Below are 17,810 nucleotides of genomic sequence, written 5' to 3' on the forward strand. Positions count from 1 at the left end.
AATCCGTGTAACTGCAATCAGGGGATGTTAACACCTGATGTGTTTAAAGGGGCAGTAATGATTACCCTCCAGCGCATGCTCCGTCATACTGAGGCACAGAGACTCCAGCCGGGGATTAATCTCTAAATCCGTCCCGGGGACCTGGCAATCTGTAGAAAGAAATAATCGATTAGCACCGCTGTGGCGCCCACCCAGCCACGGCAAATCCCGACACCCGGAGAGATATCCCCACACTCAACCAGCAGACCACTGAGACAAGGGAAATCTCTCCATCTGCCCGCCACGTTATAAAAGGCTTTAAAGCGCACAGCGAGGGCTGGTACTGGCAGAACCCAGGGGACCCTCGAGAGTTCTTACCCGGGGGGAATTTCAGGATGCTCTGCGGGGAGGTGTGCACCGGGAGCGAGTGCGTGCGCTGCACCGAGCTGTGGCTCTGGCACGGCATGCTGTTACTGCCCCCCGGATTGGCAAACCACAGGTTCTGCGAGGAAACACAGCGTTAGGGCTCGTTCCACAGCTTCACACACAACCCCCCATATCCCACGGGGCTCACCTGCCGACCCTGGCTTCCAGAGCTCGGGGTGGTCAGCGCGTGCCGCGGAGACAGCCCCCCGATGGACCCTGGACTCAATACTCCCATCCGAGAGGATGGGGAAGCCCGAGGAGGCAACTGAAAGGCCCGCTGACCCCTCCGTGCCAAGGAGGCCCCCACAGATCCAGCTATGGGGAGGGAGTTGGAAGCAAAGGCCCAGCTGAAAGACAAAGCGAAACGTGAGTAACCCCAGAGGCACGGCACACGCGTGTTCAGGCACGGCACACGCGTGTTCAGGCACGGCACACGCGTGTTCAGGCACGGCACACGCGTGTTCAGGCACGGCACACGCGTGTTCAGGCACGGCACACGCGTGTTCAGGCACGGCACACGCGTGTTCAGGCACGGCACACGCGTGTGCACACACCGCCCAGCCGCTCTCCCACCTCAACACAAAATCAACACTCTGCACGTCTGTGAGCCGTGGATCAGAGGAATCCGGCCCTACCACCACCACTAAAGTGGTCTGCCCCTACCACCCCCTACCCGCACCACTCAAGTGATCTGCCCCTACCACCCCCAACCCCCACACAGCCCACCTGCACCCCTTCTGTGGTCTGTACCCCTGCATTTCCAGCAGCGCCTTGCGAGGAAAAGTTCGGAGAAGTTTCAACACCTGCTGCTTCCAGGAAAGCAGCCTCTTCTTCTGCGTCTCTGTGAAAGCCTGCGGGGGAGAGAGAGCGAGGGGTAAAAAGGGGATGAAGAGGGGCAAAAAGGGGATGAAGAGGGGCAAAAAGGGCCACCTCCAGCGCATGCAGAACACAGGCAACTCAGACGCACCGTTCATTTTTACATCTCTGGGAATTAGACTAAAACGTGAGCGCGCACTCACCAAGGAAAGTCAAGCAACCAACAGGCCTGTCCGCCACGGCCCCACAACCCCCGAGTCAGAATCGCCCTCAACCCCCACGCCGCACAGGCGCCCCAGACCCTCACCTCATGCGTCAGGCACTTGTCCAGGAGCTGCAGGTAACATGCGATGTTCTCCTCATCAGGTCGGGAGACGAGAAGCTGAGTGCAGACTATTCACAAAACAGAGACATGAGAAGCCCGCGAGGGGAGAGGGCGGAGAGGGCCCGCGAGGGGAGAGGGCGGACAGGGCCCGCGAGGGGAGAGGGCGGACAGGGCCCGCGAGGGGAGAGGGCGGACAGGGCCCGCGAGGGGAGAGGGCGGACAGGGCCCGCGAGGGGAGAGGGCCCGCGAGGGGAGAGGGCGGAGAGGGCCCGCGAGGGGAGAAGGCGGAGAGAGCCCGCGAGGGGAGAGGGCGGAGAGGGCCCGCGAGGGGAGAGGGCCCGCGAGGGGAGAAGGCGGACAGGGCCCGCGAGGGGAGAGGGCGGACAGGGCCCGCGAGGGGAGAGGGCGGACAGGGCCCGCGAGGGGAGAGGGCGGACAGGGCCCGCGAGGGGAGAGGGCGGACAGGGCCCGCGAGGGGAGAGGGCGGACAGGGCCCGCGAGGGGAGAGGGCGGACAGGGCCCGCGAGGGGAGAGGGCGGACAGGGCCCGCGAGGGGAGAGGGCGGAGAGGGCCCGCGAGGGGAGAAGGCGGAGAGAGCCCGCGAGGGGAGAAGGCGGAGAGAGCCCGCGAGGGGAGAAGGCGGAGAGAGCCCACGAGGAAGACAGAAATAAAACGCCGAGATACGGAGAGAACCTGGCGCTGAGCCGCTCGGAACGTGTAATAATTTAACAAACTTCTCTCCATTTCCATGGTAACAATCAGTCTGTGGCAGAAATTATGAACGAGGCAGAATCTTGCCTAGGATTATTACGGGGAAGCGCCTGGGCATTTGGGGCACTCGAGGACTAGGGGAGAGACTCCTAAAGCTGCATTTAAGTGTAAATTCAGAAGATCAGGTGGAACTGCAGCTTTAACTGGCATTCGTGAAGAACGCGCACCCACCTTTGCCCAGCACCCTGGTGAGTTGCCCCGGGACATCCCCCTCGGCGATGGGGGGCACGGCTGTCTCTGTGTCACAGGCTGGGGCGCTTTGCTGTTGGTAGCCATCGTTGTTGAGGCCCGGAGGCGGCTCGTTCTCATCGGAGGCTTTGGAGGCCACGTCCTGGCTGGGCCTGCGCGGCGGGGGCTGCTCGCTGCCGATCTCCGTGGGGTTCGGCCGGTAATATTTAATAGGGGTGATGATTATCTGCTGCAGCTCCTGCAGAGCATTCCGCACGTTGCCCCCCTCCAGGATGTCCTGGAACCAATCAGATCACGGGTCACCCGACAGGCCTATCGGAGGATGCGTAGCCGGAGAGCATGATGGGAGTTATCCATATCCTCATCCCCAGATATAGGAAAGCATTATGGGCACTTCCTCCCCACCCAGCAGCGCAAGCACGGCCCCCCGGTGTATGCAATCCCCCCAACACCCTCGCCCCGAACCTGCAGGCGCCCCACGTGGAGCTCGTCAGACATCTCACCTTCTCCAGAGACCGCAGGACGCTTTGCCGCTCGCGGAGCTTCTGGATGCTCAGCGCGATTTTATGCCGCGCACCTTTGGTGACGTTCTGCGGGAGACGGATGGGGAGACGGTCAGTGAAGCTTTGGCACCCCACCCCCCACGACCCCCTGAAACAACACTTCAGGGGCTCCGTCACCGGCCGGGCACCATGCAGCAGATGGGCCCCCGAGGCCTGCGCGGTGCGGCCGCTCAATGTCCCAGTGAGGTCATTCAGCCAATAAGAGAGGGGCCGGCCCCTCTAGCGGCCCTTTGGATGAAGTTTCCCAGCAGGCCAGTGGCTTTTGGGTTCTTACGTGTGACTCGAGGTGCTGCTCCGTTAGCGTCATCATCTCCTCATAGCTCATTTGAGAGAAAAGAGATGCATATTTGTGCAATCGCAAGCTCTTCAGCCAAGTGGGGACATCTGAGGAAGGACAACAGAATTTAGTGCCTAACCCCCAAATACTATCCCCCCCCCCGGACACTAACTACCCCCCACCTCTTTACCCCACTCACCTTTCATGCCGCTCCCGTCCTCCTGGAATGTGTTGCGTCCGGAGCTCAGCTCCTCGGTCTGCTCGCTGCCGGAAGAAGTCACGCTGTTCTGCGGGGAGAGAGGTGCGAGCTCCGAGGGGGCAAAGAGCGGCCGCCCCGTCCCATCGTCAGCCCCAAGCCACTCTCCGGGGGTCTGCTGGGAAGTGGGAATGAGGGACACGGAGCGTTTCAGGGGGCTCGGGTGCATTTGGCAAGAGAGAACTGCAAGAGAGAAGAGAGTGCGTGTCACGTCTATATTCACAACACTCAAAAGAGTGGGGCTTTAACGAGAGGGCCGGGGGCAAGAGGGCCGGGGGCAAGAGTGCCGGGGGCAAGAGGGCCGGGGGCAAGAGGGCAAGAGTGTGAGAGACTTCCGGGAGTGAGAGAGAGAGATCACTAACCACCCTAAACACAGAGCGCTGATATCACCCCGGTTACCTGTACTGCCCCCCACAGCTCCACGTCCCCCCCCCGGTTACCTGAACTGCCCCCCAGCTCCGCGTCCCCCCCCCGGTACCTGTACTGGCCCCCAGCTCCGCGTCCCCCCCGGGTACCTGTACTGGCCCCCAGCTCCGCGTCCCCCCGGTTACCTGTACTGGCCCCCAGCTCCGCGTCCCCCCGGTTACCTGAACTGCCCCCCAGCTCCGCGTCCCCCCCGGTTACCTGTACCGCCCCCCAGCTCCACGTCCCCCCCGGTTACCTGTACCGCCCCCCAGCTCCGCATCCCCCCCGTTACCTGTACTGCCCCCCAGCTCTGTGTCCCCCCCGGTTACCTGTACTGCCTCCGACACTGGGGATGGCAGAGGGAACAGAGCCGGACGAATGGAAGGGTAAGAGTCCATTTTCTCGGAGAGGTTTGTCCTGCCAGCTGTGACCCGCCTCCCCGACGCCGCTTTCCGACGGAATCTGCCACTCGTCAGATCCGTGGCGGACGTGCGTGCCGGGAGTGTCCGCCCTGCCGTGGCGGCCGTAGCCCGTGGAAAGTCGCTCCTCGAGGTGGTTGAGCCATAAAGCCAGCGAGTTGCGGTCGTCGAGCGAGGTGGCCGGATGGATGAGCGCGTAGGACAGCAGCTGGCGGCTCTCCTCGATGTACTGGTTGCACTCGGTGCTGTACGCCAGCACCTTCTGCAGTAACTTCATGTACTCGCACTTGGCTTCCGTGTTGCGCGGCTGCAGGAGCGGCAGGTGGGTCAGTAGGAGGGAGATCACGACCTCCTTGGGCTCCTGGTGCCACTGGCTGATCAGAGCTGAGGAGAGAACGGAACAAGAAGACATCTTCAGGACCCGGCAAATACCCAGCATGCTGTGCGGCGAGAACATGGAAATACTACTACGCGCAGCGCTCGCCCCCCGCAACAACACCCCTGCGCGCAGCGCTCGCCCCCCGCAACAACACCCCTGCGCGCAGCGCTCGCCCCCCGCAACAACACCCCTGCGCGCAGCGCTCGCCCCCCGCAACAACACCCCTGCGCGCAGCGCTCGCCCCCCGCAACAACACCCCTGCGCGCAGCGCTCGCCCCCCGCAACAACACCCCTGCGCGCAGCGCTCGCCCCCCGCAACAACACCCCTGCGCGCAGCGCTCGCCCCCCGCAACAACACCCCTGCGCGCAGCGCTCGCCCCCCGCAACAACACCCCTGCGCGCAGCGCCCCCACGCAGCGCAATGACAAAACCTGCATAGCGATGCAACGGATGGAGGAAACCCACAAAACCTCTATATGTGACTAACAGCGGGTGATACTGCTACACACAACATGCTGAGACCCCGCAATACCGCTACACGCAACATGCTGAGACCCCGCAATACCGCTACACGCAACATGCTGAGACCCCGCAATACCGCTACACGCAACATGCTGAGACCCCAAAATACCACTAAACGCAACATTCCGAGCCCCCACAATACCGCTACACGCAACATGCCGAGACCCCGCAATACTGCTACACGCAACATGCTGAGACCCCGCAATACCGCTACACGCAACATGCTGAGACCCCGCAATACCGCTACACACAACATGCCGAGACCCCGCAATACCGCTACACGCAACATGCTGAGACCCCGCAATACCGCTACACGCAACATGCCGAGACCCCGCAATACCGCTACACACAGCGCAACCGCTACAAGCAACAACCGGAGAAGTTGGCAGAACTGCTATATGTGTAGCGTTTGATCGAAAGCTCCAGGGATCGGCGGCCGCTACACCTTCTGTCTGTGCGCTACGACAACCCAACACCGTGGTATGTGGCGGCACCATCCCGCGCTCAGCCGACGGAGGCAGCGTTACGGGATCTGGGGGGGAAATCTGGGATTTGGGGGGAGGATCTGGGATGGAGGGGTATCTGGGGGATCCTCCTAACGCTAGGAAGTCGGAGGCCGAGAAGCTCACGACTACACAGTTCATTCAGCAAACACATTAACGCCCGGCCGACCAACCAGAGCCTTTCATTCCGGAGATTAACGGATCTCAGAAAACATCTACGGAATTCAATTATATTTGGGGGAAAAAACGTTTTATTTCTTAGCCTGCAAAGAGTTCATCATATATGGAATTGCTTCCCAGTAAAGGTGGTAAATTCAACATACAGGAAAAAGAAACAGCAGCTTTTGGCAGCCTTGAAATGCAGGGTCCCACACGTCAGCGTCAGGGGCCACACGTACTCAAATCATTCCAACAACCAGAACCCGATCCCTCCGTCCGTACCCGACGCGCCAACCCATCGCGCATGTCTCCCTCCCAGCAAAGGGGTAACAGCGGGAATAAGAGACACCCCGGCGAGACAGCCCACGGCAGGCGATAACAGAACCCGACGTGCAGAACCCCCGGCCGATTAGAAGGTGCCGGAACGGTAAACTCACCCGCGCTGTTGGCCTCCGTCTCCAGGACGTGGATCTCGCTGCAGTCGGACAGCGAGTGCTCCAGGCAGAGCTGCAGAAAGCGGGCCTGAGTCCTCGAGACCCTCTTCAAAAGAGACAGCAGAGCCACGGTTTGTTCGCACTCGTTCCAGCCCCGGAACCAATCGGACAGCTGGCTCACCTGATCCCTGAACTTCATGGTGCGGCACGGGGGGTCCGGAGAGGGTCCGTCGACGCTAAACACCCAGAGGTGAGGAGACCAATCACATGGCGTCCGGGCCTCGGGAAAGGAGCGGCCCCGAGAACATACGGCGGAGTCACATGGAGCACAAACGTCCAATGGCGGCCTTGAAATCTCTCCTCGTACAAAACCTGTAATCAGATAAAGAGCGTTCAGCTCAGGATGGATCAGACTGTCTAAAGCGAGACCTACAGGCTGGCCCAGAAGCCACATCACAGCATCAGACGCAACACCCCGTCCGACAGCCGCCTGGTGCTGCCGTGGGCCCCTGGGTGACTGCTGACCGACAGCCGAGTAGTTAGGTGACTCTCTACATAGTCCCAGTGAGCACCACAAGGGTTAATCGTCACAAGCTCAGTAACAACAGCCGGGTCTCCGCCAATCACTGCCGGGGAGCACCGACATCCACCCTCCCACGGAACGCAGTGGATTGGACACTGCCGGGATGGGCCGGCACAGGGGACCCTGGGGGATCGGTCAGGATATGGGACCCTGCCGGGATGGGCCGGCACGGGGGGACCCTGCTGGGATGGGCCGGCGCGGGGGAAACCCTGTGGGGATTGGTCAGTATAGAGGGGTGAGATCTGTCACCCCAGAACACAGACATAGATACTGCCCCCTGGACCTGTATCCACTAGATAGAACCCTCCCCACCTTATAAAGGCCCCCGGGCCGTTGCCATGGGCGACACCCAGTTGTTAGGGCTCGGGCTGCCAGCGCCCCCTACTGGTCTCAGGCCCCCCCTTTACCTCCTGCCCTCTCCAGCTCCGCTCACCGCCCGCACCAGTCGCCGTTCTCCCCCGGGGAGCCACACAGGCAAAGCAGCGCCGCCAGCACGCACACGCCACGTTCAACGTCACCGCGACGTCAGCACGCACAGCGCCGGTCACGCCCGTTTCCGGGGATTGGCGGAGAGCGAGGGCTGACCGACGGGTCGCGGACAAACACCGCCCATAGGCCCAAACTGAATCCTGTATGGCTAAGAGAAAAGTAACTGACAGGAAAGAAACAATGCGGTGGGCGGAGCCTGAGACTGACAGAGACACCTCACCGCGTCAGACAGACAGACGCTAAACAGAGAGAGAGAGAGCGACAGACCCTATACAGAGAGAGACAGACCCTATACAGAGAGAGACAGACCCTATACAGAGAGAGACAGACCCTATACAGAGAGAGACAGATCCTATGCAGAGAGAGACAGACCCTATACAGAGAGAGACAAACTCTCTAGAGATACAGACAGAGTCTACAGAGAGAGAGAGAGACAGACGCTATACAGAGGGACGCTATACAGAGACTATACAGAGAGAGAGGCTGCAAGAAACCCAGGATCAACCCCGTCTCTCCTGCTGTAACGACTCAAACCTTAATCAGTCGTTGATTCGTTAGCCGTATGTCTATCCCATGCATGTTTAACACCCTCTACCACCTCTGCTGGGAGGCTGTTCCACTTATCCACCACCCTCTCAGTAAAGTAAAACTAGTGTTAGATTCTGGTCTCTTGTTGTAATTTTTCTCCTCCTTTGAAATAAATTCCCTCCTGTCTCTTATTAACCCCTTTATGGATTTAAACTTGTCTCTCTTTTGTCCCCCTCTCTTTCTCAGAGAGTGCAGTTAGTGTATGGGGAGGTTTTTGGGGTGCAGTCAGTGTATGGGTGAATTTTTCGGGGTACAGGCAGTGTACAGGGAGGATTTCAGGGTGCAGTCAGTGTACGGATGAGGATTTTGGGGTGCAGGTAGTGTACAGGGAGGTTTTTTGGGTGCAGTCAGTGTACAGGGGGTTTGGGGTACAGGCAGTGTATGGGGAGGATTTGGGGGTGCAGTCAGTGTATGGGTGAATTTTTCGGGGTGCAGGCAGTGTACAGGGAGGTTTTTTGGGGTACAGGCAGTGTATGGGGAGGATTTCGGGGTGCAGTCAGTGTACGGATGAGGATTTTGAGGTGCAGGTATTGTACAGGGAGATTTTTGGGGGTGCTGGTAGTGTACGGGGAAGGATTTCAGGGTGCAGTCAGTGTACGGATGAGGATTTTGGGGTTCAGGTAGTGTACAGGAAGGTTTTTGGGGTGCAGGTAGTGTACAGGAAGGTTTTTGGGGTGCAGGTAGTGTACAGGGAGGTTTTTGGGGTGCAGTGTACGGGGGAGGATTTTGGAATGCAGTAAGTGTACGAGGGAGAATTTTGGGGTGCAGTCAGTGTACAGGGGGTTTGGGGTACAGGCAGTGAATGGGGGGGATTTGGGGGTGCAGTCAGTGTATGGGGGAATTTTTCGGGGTGCAGGCAGTGTACAGGGAGGTTTTTTGGGGTACAGGGAGGATTTCAGGGTGCAGTCAGTGTACGGATGAGGATTTTGGGGTGTAGGTAGTGTACAGGGAGGTTTTTGGGGTGCAGGTAGTGTACAGGGAGGTTTTTGGGGTGCAGGTAGTGTACAGGGAGGTTTTTGGGGTGCAGTGTATGGGGGAGGATTTTGGGGTGCAGGTAGTGTACGGGGGAGAATTTTGGAGTGCAGTCAGTGTACAGGGGGTTTGGGCTACAGGCAGTGTATGGGGGGGATTTGGGGGTGCAGTCAGTGTAGGGGGGAATTTTTCGGGGTGCAGGCAGTGTACGGGAAGGTTTTTGGGGTGCAGTCAGTGTACAAATGAGGATTTTGGGGTGCAGGTAGAGTACAGGGAGGTTTTTGGGGTGCGGGTAGTGTACAGGGAGGTTTTTGGGGTGCGGTAGTGTACGGGGAAGGATTTTGGGGTACAGCCAGGGTACGGGGGAGGATTTCGGGGCTCTGCTGCTTTCTGTGTTGCTCACTTGGGTTCTTTGGTAACAGGATGTGGTGAGGAACCTGCCCCCTCCCCCACATCCTGTTGTCACTCATAGCTGGGGACAAATTACCCCACACAGCACGGGGCAGAGGAGGAGAGACCCTGCAGGATGGTAAGAGGCAGCGAGTCGCAGTTGTTACTCTCCCCCTTCCGCTTTCTCTCGTACTTTTACCCCACGTTTACTTGTAACTGCCCCCTTGCCAGGTTTTGGACCCCCGGGGTGCACAGTGTTCCTTATTACTGCCTTTTGTCTCTTTCTGGAATATTTGCCCCCCCGTGCAGTCTGACTCCCTGGTCGTTTGTGACGTGGACCCCGATCTTAAGGAAAAGCTGCGTAAATTCCGTTTTCGGAAAGAAACCAACAACGCTGCCCTTCTGTGTGAGTGACCTGGGGGGAGCAGCACACGCGTGTTCAAACGTGGGCTACGCCATGCAACAATGAATGTATTATTGGGGAGCGGTTATCGGGCTGGGGTGCCCTTTGGGGGGTACTTGGATGGGGGGTCCATCTTGCCCCCATAATAATCACCTTTGGCTTCTCCCCTCAGTGAAGATCGACCGGGAGCGGCAGCTGGTGGAGCTGGAGGAGGAGTTCCAGGTGAGTGGAGTGTCTCGCACCCTGCGCATGTTGCCACACACACTAACGAGGGCAGCTCCTGATGGCGGAAGACACTAACGAGGGCAGCTCCTGATGGCGGGAGACACTAACGAGGGCAGCTCCTGATGGCGGGAGACACTAGCGAGGGCAGCTCCTGATGGCGGGAGACACTAGCGGGGGCAGCTCCTGATGGCGGGGGACACTAGCGGGGGCAGCTCCTGATGGCAGGAGACACTAGCGAGGGCAGCTCCTGATGGCGGAAGACACTAGCGAGGGCAGCTCCTGATGGCGGAAGACACTAGCGGGGGCAGCTCCTGATGCCAGGAGACACAGAGAGGGCAGCTCCTGATAGCGGGAGACACTAGCGGGGGCAGCTCCTGAAGCCAGGAGACACAGAGAGGGCAGCTCCTGATAGCGGGAGACACTAGCGGGGGCAGCTCCTGATGCCAGGAGACACAGAGAGGGCAGCTCCTGATGGCGGGAGACACTAGCCAGGCAGCTCCTGATGTCGGGAGACACAGAGAGGGCAGCTCCTGATAGCGGGAGACACTAGCGGGGGCAGCTCCTGATGGCGGAAGACACTAGCGGGGGCAGCTCCTGATGGCGGGAGACACTAGCGAGGGCAGCTCCTGATGGCGGGAGACACTAGCGAGGGCAGCTCCTGATGGCGGGAGACACTAGCCAGGCAGCTCCTGATGGCGGGAGACACAGAGAGGGCAGCTCCTGATGGCGGAAGACACTAGCGGGGGCAGCTCCTGATGGCGGAAGACACTAGCGGGGGCAGCTCCTGATGGCGGAAGACACTAGCGGGGGCAGCTCCTGATGGCGGGAGACACAGAGAGGGCAGCTCCTGATGCCAGGAGACACAGAGAGGGCAGTTTATTGCTGCCTTCCTTGGAACAAGACACTTCACGTCCCCAACGCAACAACAATTCAAAGGGGGTAAAACTAATTGGAGTATAACTGGCCTCAGAGGTTTTAATAAGTCTGGGGGGGGTATTTTGTCTTGCAGGATATCTCACCTGATGACCTTCAGAATGAACTCCCAGAACGTCAGCCCAGATATCCTTTTCAGCATAAAAATGAGAGCCAGTAATACTTGGTATCACTCTGTAGTACTGCACTGGTATTCCACATACGGCTTCACTGCACAGGACCATAGATACTCTGCAGACAGGAGGAGAGATAGTCTGTGCAGACAGGAGCAGAGAATAGTATCCCCGCTCCTGTGTCTGCGCAGAGTATCTCCGCTCCTGTGACCGCGCAGAGTATCTCCGCTCCTGTGACTGCGCAGAGTATCTCCGCTCCTGTGACTGCGCAGAGTATCTCCGCTCCTGTGACTGCGCAGAGTATCTCCGCTCCTGTGACTGCGCAGAGTATCTCCGCTCCTGTGACCGCGCAGAGTATCCCCGCTCCTGTGACTGTGCAGAGTATCTCCGCTCCTGTGACTGCGCAGAGTATCTCCGCTCCTGTGACTGCGCAGAGTATCTCCGCTCCTGTGACTGCGCAGAGTATCTCCGCTCCTGTGACCGCGCAGAGTATCTCCGCTCCTGTGACTGCGCAGAGTATCTCCCCTCCTGTGACTGTGCAGAGTATCTCCGCTCCCGTGCGGAGCACCGTGTGTATATACAGTATGTATTCTGGGGGGGGCCCCCTTGTAACAGTGATGCCCCAGGGCCCCCTGGCCTTGATCCGCTCCCAATGCCCGGGGCTCTATTCCAGACTCATTGGCTCCACCACTAACCCTCGGTGGGTGCAGAAGGGGCATTAAGGGGGTTAAGCCAACTTATGGTGAACAATGAAAGGGGCCGCATGGCGAGCGATTTCTCCGGAGAACTTTTCCCTTAGCGCTCCGCAGATTCCTGGTTTACAGTTATAAATACGAACACGAAGACGGCAGAGTCTCCTACCCGCTGTGTCTGATTTTCTCCAGCCCGGTGGGTGAGTGTCCTGCGCAGGCATACAGACCCCGGGGATGCCCAAATCCTTTAGATGTTTAGCTGGGGGAGGTATCGCTTCAGAGATGATGGTGGATTGGGTATTAAGTTTTAGAACCCCCCCCCGTGCCCCTCTTTGGCCCCCCCGTGCCGGACCACCTGCCGTAAGCTGTGTTCTTCCTGCGCAGGGTGTAAGCCGGAGCAGCAGATGATGTACGCTGGGAGCAAGAACAGATTGGTGCAAATCGGAGAGCTGACGAAGGTGCGTCACGTGGCTCGCTATCAGGGATCGCTGCCGGTTACCCCAAAAAGTAAGACGCCGGACCCTAGAATAACGCGCCCTTCTTGCTTCGTTCACCAGGTGTTTGAGATCAGGAACACCAGCGACTTGACGGAGGAATGGCTGAAGGAGCGCTTGGCGTTCTTCCGCTGACGTGCGCAGAATATTCGCTTACTGGAAAACCCCAAAAATGATGTTTTATCTCTAAATTCACTGAAGATTTAAAGGACCCCGAGAAATGGCTGCGCGGATTAACCCCACAAATAACACATGGAGGTGTAAGCGATATTCACCCTTGTAGTGCCAGAAGGGTTAAATACACTGCTACTCCTTTAAGATTTGACCCGAATGGATTGTACGCTCTGTGGGTCAGGTCACCGACGGGACGTAAAATTCATTCCTATCATACAGTGCATGCAGCGTATGAAGTGTCAGTGACCTGCAGAGCTTACAATCCATACAAGTCAGGTTTTACGATTTGGCAGCAAAAACTGGCACTTTAAGAGTTCAGTGTCTGCCGTGGGATTTGGTGTAATTGGAAAGGTTAAAACTACCCCAAATAATAAATAATAAAGAGAGTGAAAGATTTCAGTTATGACGATTGTCTAAAACTCTATTTATTTACTTAAAATAAGTCTCTAATGTGTGACGCTATCATAATGCCAGCGTAAGGCGAGCCCAGGGCAAATCCCCCCACCACAGATACCCCAAGGACACCCACAACACTGAGAGCAGCCGTGGCTCCAGCTAAACATTCCTAGAGCCTCCTCAGCAGTGAGGGCAGCGAAGCTCGTGAATGCGCAGGATCAGCGGGGCCGGACTCGCGTCCGGCGAGTTTTATTTAAAGGACCCGACAGTTGAGAGGAAGGCCTCTCCTTTTCTGATGATGTTAGTGCTGAGACCCAGAGATTTGTTACCCCCCTGGGTAAAGCTTCAGGCTCTGAAATCCACCCCCCCCCCCAGTGGCGGAATATGGAGGCCAGACTCGCTTTACTTTAAGAGATGCCATTTTGAGCACAAATTGCAGAAATCCCACATTAATTGGGCTGGAATTCATATTGTGAAATGATATCGATCGTTGTCTGCCTTTCCTTTATATTAGTGATAATGGGGTCTGTGCTGGGCAGGGAGCCCCCCGGGTGACGGGATCATATTTACTGCTAAATACCCATATTTGGCAAATCCCGGGCATTATCGAGGGTGATGCTTGGGGGGCATCAGTGCGGCCTGAGGGTGATGACTGATACTCTGCGCATTGCTTTGTCTTGTTGCTCAGACCGGGGTATTTAGGCTGTGTATCGGCCCTATGTTATTTAGAGCGGGCAGGCGCTGGGGTGGTTTCAGGTTGTTTTGGGGTAATATATTTTGTGACAGAGAAGGCAGAGACGCGGGAAGAAAGAGATGATTAGAGCGACCGTGTACGCCGAGGGTTTTGTGATCTCATTAAATTAATTAAAAATGGAAAATGAAAAACACAGAGACGGGACGTGGCAGAAAAGCTCCTCTAATTAAATATTTCTGCACAATTACCCCACTGCAGCCCAGCAATAAAACTTGGTGCTGCTCCTGCGAGGGGCGCTGTGTGTCTGTGCTGCGCAGAGTATCTCCACTCCTGTGACTGCAGAGTATCTCCGCTCCTGTGACTGCAGAGTATCTCCGCTCCTGTGACTGCAGAGTATCTCCGCTCCTGTGACTGCAGAGTATCTCCACTCCTGTGACTGCAGAGTATCTCCGCTCCTGTGACTGCAGAGTATCTCCGCTCCTGTGACTGCAGAGTATCTCCACTCCTGTGACTGCAGAGTATCTCCGCTCCTGTGACTGCAGAGTATCTCCGCTCCTGTGACTGCAGAGTATCTCCCCTCCTGTGACTGCAGAGTATCTCTGCTCCTGTGACTGCAGAGTATCTCCCCTCTGACTGCAGAGTATCTCCGCTCCTGTGACTGCAGAGTATCTCCGCTCCTGTGACTGCAGAGTATCTCCGCTCCTGTGACTGCAGAGTATCACCGCTCCTGTGACTGCAGAGTATCTCCCCTCCTGTGACTGCAGAGTATCACCGCTCCTGTGACTGCAGAGTATCTCCGCTCCTGTGACTGCAGAGTATCTCCGCTCCTGTGACTGCAGAGTATCTCCGCTCCTGTGACTGCAGAGTATCTCCGCTCCTGTGACTGCAGAGTATCACGGCTCCTGTGACTGCAGAGTATCTCCCCTCTGACTGCAGAGTATCTCCGCTCCTGTGACTGCAGAGTATCTCCGCTCCTGTGACTGCAGAGTATCTCCCCTCCTGTGACTGCAGAGTATCTCCTCTCCTGTGACTGCAGAGTATCTCCCCTCCTGTGACTGCAGAGTATCTCCGCTCCTGTGACTGCAGAGTATCTCCGCTCCTGTGACCGCGCAGAGTATCTCCGCTCCTGTGACCGCGCAGAGTATCTCCTCTCCTGTGACCGTGCAGAGTATCTCCTCTCCTGTGACCGTGCAGAGTATCTCCGCTCCTGTGACTGCAGAGTATCTCCGCTCCTGTGACTGCAGAGTATCTCCGCTCCTGTGACTGCAGAGTATCTCCGCTCCTGTGACTGCAGAGTATCTCCGCTCCTGTGACTGCAGAGTATCTCCCCTCCTGTGACTGCAGAGTATCTCCGCTCCTGTGACTGCAGAGTATCTCCCCTCCTGTGACTGCAGAGTATCTCCACTCCTGTGACTGAAGAGTATCTCCGCTCCTGTGACTGCAGAGTATCTCCGCTCCTGTGACTGCAGAGTATCTCCCCTCTGACTGCAGAGTATCTCCGCTCCTGTGACTGCAGAGTATCTCCGCTCCTGTGACTGCAGAGTATCTCCGCTCCTGTGACTGCAGAGTATCACCGCTCCTGTGACTGCAGAGTATCTCCCCTCCTGTGACTGCAGAGTATCACCGCTCCTGTGACTGCAGAGTATCTCCGCTCCTGTGACTGCAGAGTATCTCCGCTCCTGTGACTGCAGAGTATCTCCGCTCCTGTGACTGCAGAGTATCTCCGCTCCTGTGACTGCAGAGTATCACGGCTCCTGTGACTGCAGAGTATCTCCCCTCTGACTGCAGAGTATCTCCGCTCCTGTGACTGCAGAGTATCTCCGCTCCTGTGACTGCAGAGTATCTCCCCTCCTGTGACTGCAGAGTATCTCCTCTCCTGTGACTGCAGAGTATCTCCCCTCCTGTGACTGCAGAGTATCTCCGCTCCTGTGACTGCAGAGTATCTCCGCTCCTGTGACCGCGCAGAGTATCTCCGCTCCTGTGACCGCGCAGAGTATCTCCTCTCCTGTGACCGTGCAGAGTATCTCCTCTCCTGTGACCGTGCAGAGTATCTCCGCTCCTGTGACTGCAGAGTATCTCCGCTCCTGTGACTGCAGAGTATCTCCGCTCCTGTGACTGCAGAGTATCTCCGCTCCTGTGACTGCAGAGTATCTCCGCTCCTGTGACTGCAGAGTATCTCCCCTCCTGTGACTGCAGAGTATCTCCGCTCCTGTGACTGCAGAGTATCTCCCCTCCTGTGACTGCAGAGTATCTCCACTCCTGTGACTGAAGAGTATCTCCGCTCCTGTGACTGCAGAGTATCTCCGCTCCTGTGACTGCAGAGTATCTCCCCTCTGACTGCAGAGTATCTCCGCTCCTGTGACTGCAGAGTATCTCCCCTCTGACTGCAGAGTATCTCCGCTCCAGTGACTGCAGAGTATCTCCGCTCCTGTGACTGCAGAGTATCTCCGCTCCTGTGACTGCAGAGTATCACCGCTCCTGTGACTGCAGAGTATCTCCCCTCCTGTGACTGCAGAGTATCTCTGCTCCTGTGACTGCAGAGTATCTCCCCTCCTGTGACTGCAGAGTATCTCCGCTCCTGTGACTGCAGAGTATCTCCGCTCCTGTGACCGCGCAGAGTATCACCGCTCCTGTGACTGCAGAGTATCTCCGCTCCTGTGACTGCAGAGTATCTCCCCTCTGACTGCAGAGTATCTCCGCTCCTGTGACTGCAGAGTATCACCGCTCCTGTGACTGCAGAGTATCTCCGCTCCTGTGACTGCAGAGTATCTCCGCTCCTGTGACTGCAGAGTATCTCCGCTCCTGTGACTGCAGAGTATCTCCGCTCCTGTGACTGCAGAGTATCTCCGCTCCTGTGACTGCAGAGTATCTCCGCTCCTGTGACTGCAGAGTATCACGGCTCCTGTGACTGCAGAGTATCTCCCCTCTGACTGCAGAGTATCTCCGCTCCTGTGACTGCAGAGTATCTCCGCTCCTGTGACTGCAGAGTATCTCCCCTCCTGTGACTGCAGAGTATCTCCCCTCCTGTGACTGCAGAGTATCTCCGCTCCTGTGACTGCAGTGTATCTCCGCTCCTGTGACTGCAGAGTATCTCCGCTCCTGTGACTGCAGAGTATCTCCGCTCCTGTGACTGCAGAGTATCTCCGCTCCTTTGACTGCAGAGTATCTCCGCTCCTGTGACTGCAGAGTATCTCCCCTCCTGTGACTGCAGAGTATCTCCTCTCCTGTGACTGCAGAGTATCTCCCCTCCTGTGACTGCAGAGTATCTCCGCTCCTGTGACTGCAGAGTATCTCCGCTCCTGTGACCGCGCAGAGTATCACTGCTCCTGTGACTGCAGAGTATCTCCCCTCTGACTGCAGAGTATCTCCGCTCCTGTGACTGCAGAGTATCTCCGCTCCTGTGACTGCAGAGTATCTCCCCTCCTGTGACTGCAGAGTATCTCCGCTCCTGTGACTGCAGAGTATCTCCCCTCCTGTGACTGCAGAGTATCTCCGCTCCTGTGACTGCAGAGTATCTCCGCTCCTGTGACTGCAGAGTATCTCCCCTCCTGTGACTGCAGAGTATCTCCCCTCCTGTGACTGCAGAGTATCTCCGCTCCTGTGACTGCAGAGTATCTCCGCTCCTGTGACCGCGCAGAGTATCACCGCTCCTGTGACTGCAGAGTATCTCCGCTCCTGTGACTGCAGAGTATCTCCCCTCTGACTGCAGAGTATCTCCGCTCCTGTGACTGCAGAGTATCACCGCTCCTGTGACTGCAGAGTATCTCCGCTCCTGTGACCGCGCAGAGTATCTCCGCTCCTGTGACCACGCAGAGTATCTCCGCTCCTGTGACTGCAGAGTATCTCCGCTCCTGTGACTGCAGAGTATCTCCCCTCTGACTGCAGAGTATCTCCGCTCCTGTGACTGCAGAGTATCTCCGCTCCTGTGACTGCAGAGTATCTCCCCTCCTGTGACTGCAGAGTATCTCCGCTCCTGTGACTGCAGAGTATCTCCCCTCCTGTGACTGCAGAGTATCTCCGCTCCTGTGACTGCAGAGTATCTCCGCTCCTGTGACTGCAGAGTATCTCCCCTCCTGTGACTGCAGAGTATCTCCGCTCCTGTGACCGCGCAGAGTATCTCCGCTCCTGTGACCGCGCAGAGTATCTCCTCTCCTGTGACCGTGCAGAGTATCTCCTCTCCTGTGACTGCAGAGTATCTCCGCTCCTGTGACTGCAGAGTATCTCCCCTCCTGTGACTGCAG

General features: G+C 57.5%; 2 protein-coding genes across 3 annotated transcripts in view; one reads left to right on the forward strand and one right to left on the reverse strand.

The window, feature by feature from the left end:
- LOC149274098 (protein Smaug homolog 2-like) overlaps positions 1-6,622 on the reverse strand; it is a 6,953-nt gene extending 331 nt beyond the window's left edge. The window contains exons 1-11 of one of the 2 annotated variants that reach the window (XM_089505818.1): positions 6,427-6,622; positions 4,337-4,810; positions 3,546-3,785; positions 3,344-3,453; positions 3,010-3,096; positions 2,489-2,783; positions 1,529-1,614; positions 1,138-1,256; positions 554-752; positions 358-481; positions 66-149 (exon numbers count right to left, since the gene is read on the reverse strand). In XM_089505818.1, coding sequence (XP_089361944.1) covers positions 66-149; positions 358-481; positions 554-752; positions 1,138-1,256; positions 1,529-1,614; positions 2,489-2,783; positions 3,010-3,096; positions 3,344-3,453; positions 3,546-3,785; positions 4,337-4,810; positions 6,427-6,622 — 2,014 coding nt within the window. Of the gene's footprint in view, positions 1-65; positions 150-357; positions 482-553; positions 753-1,137; positions 1,257-1,528; positions 1,615-2,488; positions 2,784-3,009; positions 3,097-3,343; positions 3,454-3,545; positions 3,789-4,333; positions 4,811-6,426 lie in introns of both variants that reach the window. The other variant, XM_089505817.1, reaches the window with a different exon arrangement.
- Positions 6,623-8,556: 1,934 nt separating this feature from the next.
- LOC149274099 (glia maturation factor gamma-like) lies at positions 8,557-12,440 on the forward strand. The gene is made up of 8 exons (XM_089505834.1): positions 8,557-8,610; positions 9,528-9,584; positions 9,677-9,851; positions 10,021-10,070; positions 11,083-11,144; positions 11,929-12,011; positions 12,196-12,269; positions 12,369-12,440. The coding sequence occupies exons 1-8, from the start codon at positions 8,557-8,559 to the stop codon at positions 12,438-12,440; spliced, it is 627 nt and encodes a 208-aa protein (XP_089361960.1).
- The last annotated feature ends 5,370 nt before the right edge of the window (positions 12,441-17,810 follow it).

The sequence above is a fragment of the Sceloporus occidentalis genome, unplaced genomic scaffold, assembly GCF_023333645.1.
Source record: "Sceloporus occidentalis isolate IW3139 unplaced genomic scaffold, rSceOcc1.0.p SCAF_347, whole genome shotgun sequence".
NCBI lineage: Eukaryota > Metazoa > Chordata > Lepidosauria > Squamata > Phrynosomatidae > Sceloporus > Sceloporus occidentalis.

What these genes read in the sequence shown, in the direction of transcription:
- LOC149274099 (XM_089505834.1), top strand. Translation starts at nt 8,557, where the DNA reads ATGGGGAGGATTTCGGGGTGCAGTCAGTGTACGGATGAGGATTTTGAG. An exon ending in AGGAGAGACCCTGCAGGATG is followed by an intron (nt 9,585 to 9,676) that starts GTAAGAGGCAGC and finishes CCCCCTTGCCAG; the next exon opens with GTTTTGGACCCCCGGGGTGC. An exon ending in AAATCGGAGAGCTGACGAAG is followed by an intron (nt 12,270 to 12,368) that starts GTGCGTCACGTG and finishes TTCGTTCACCAG; the next exon opens with GTGTTTGAGATCAGGAACAC.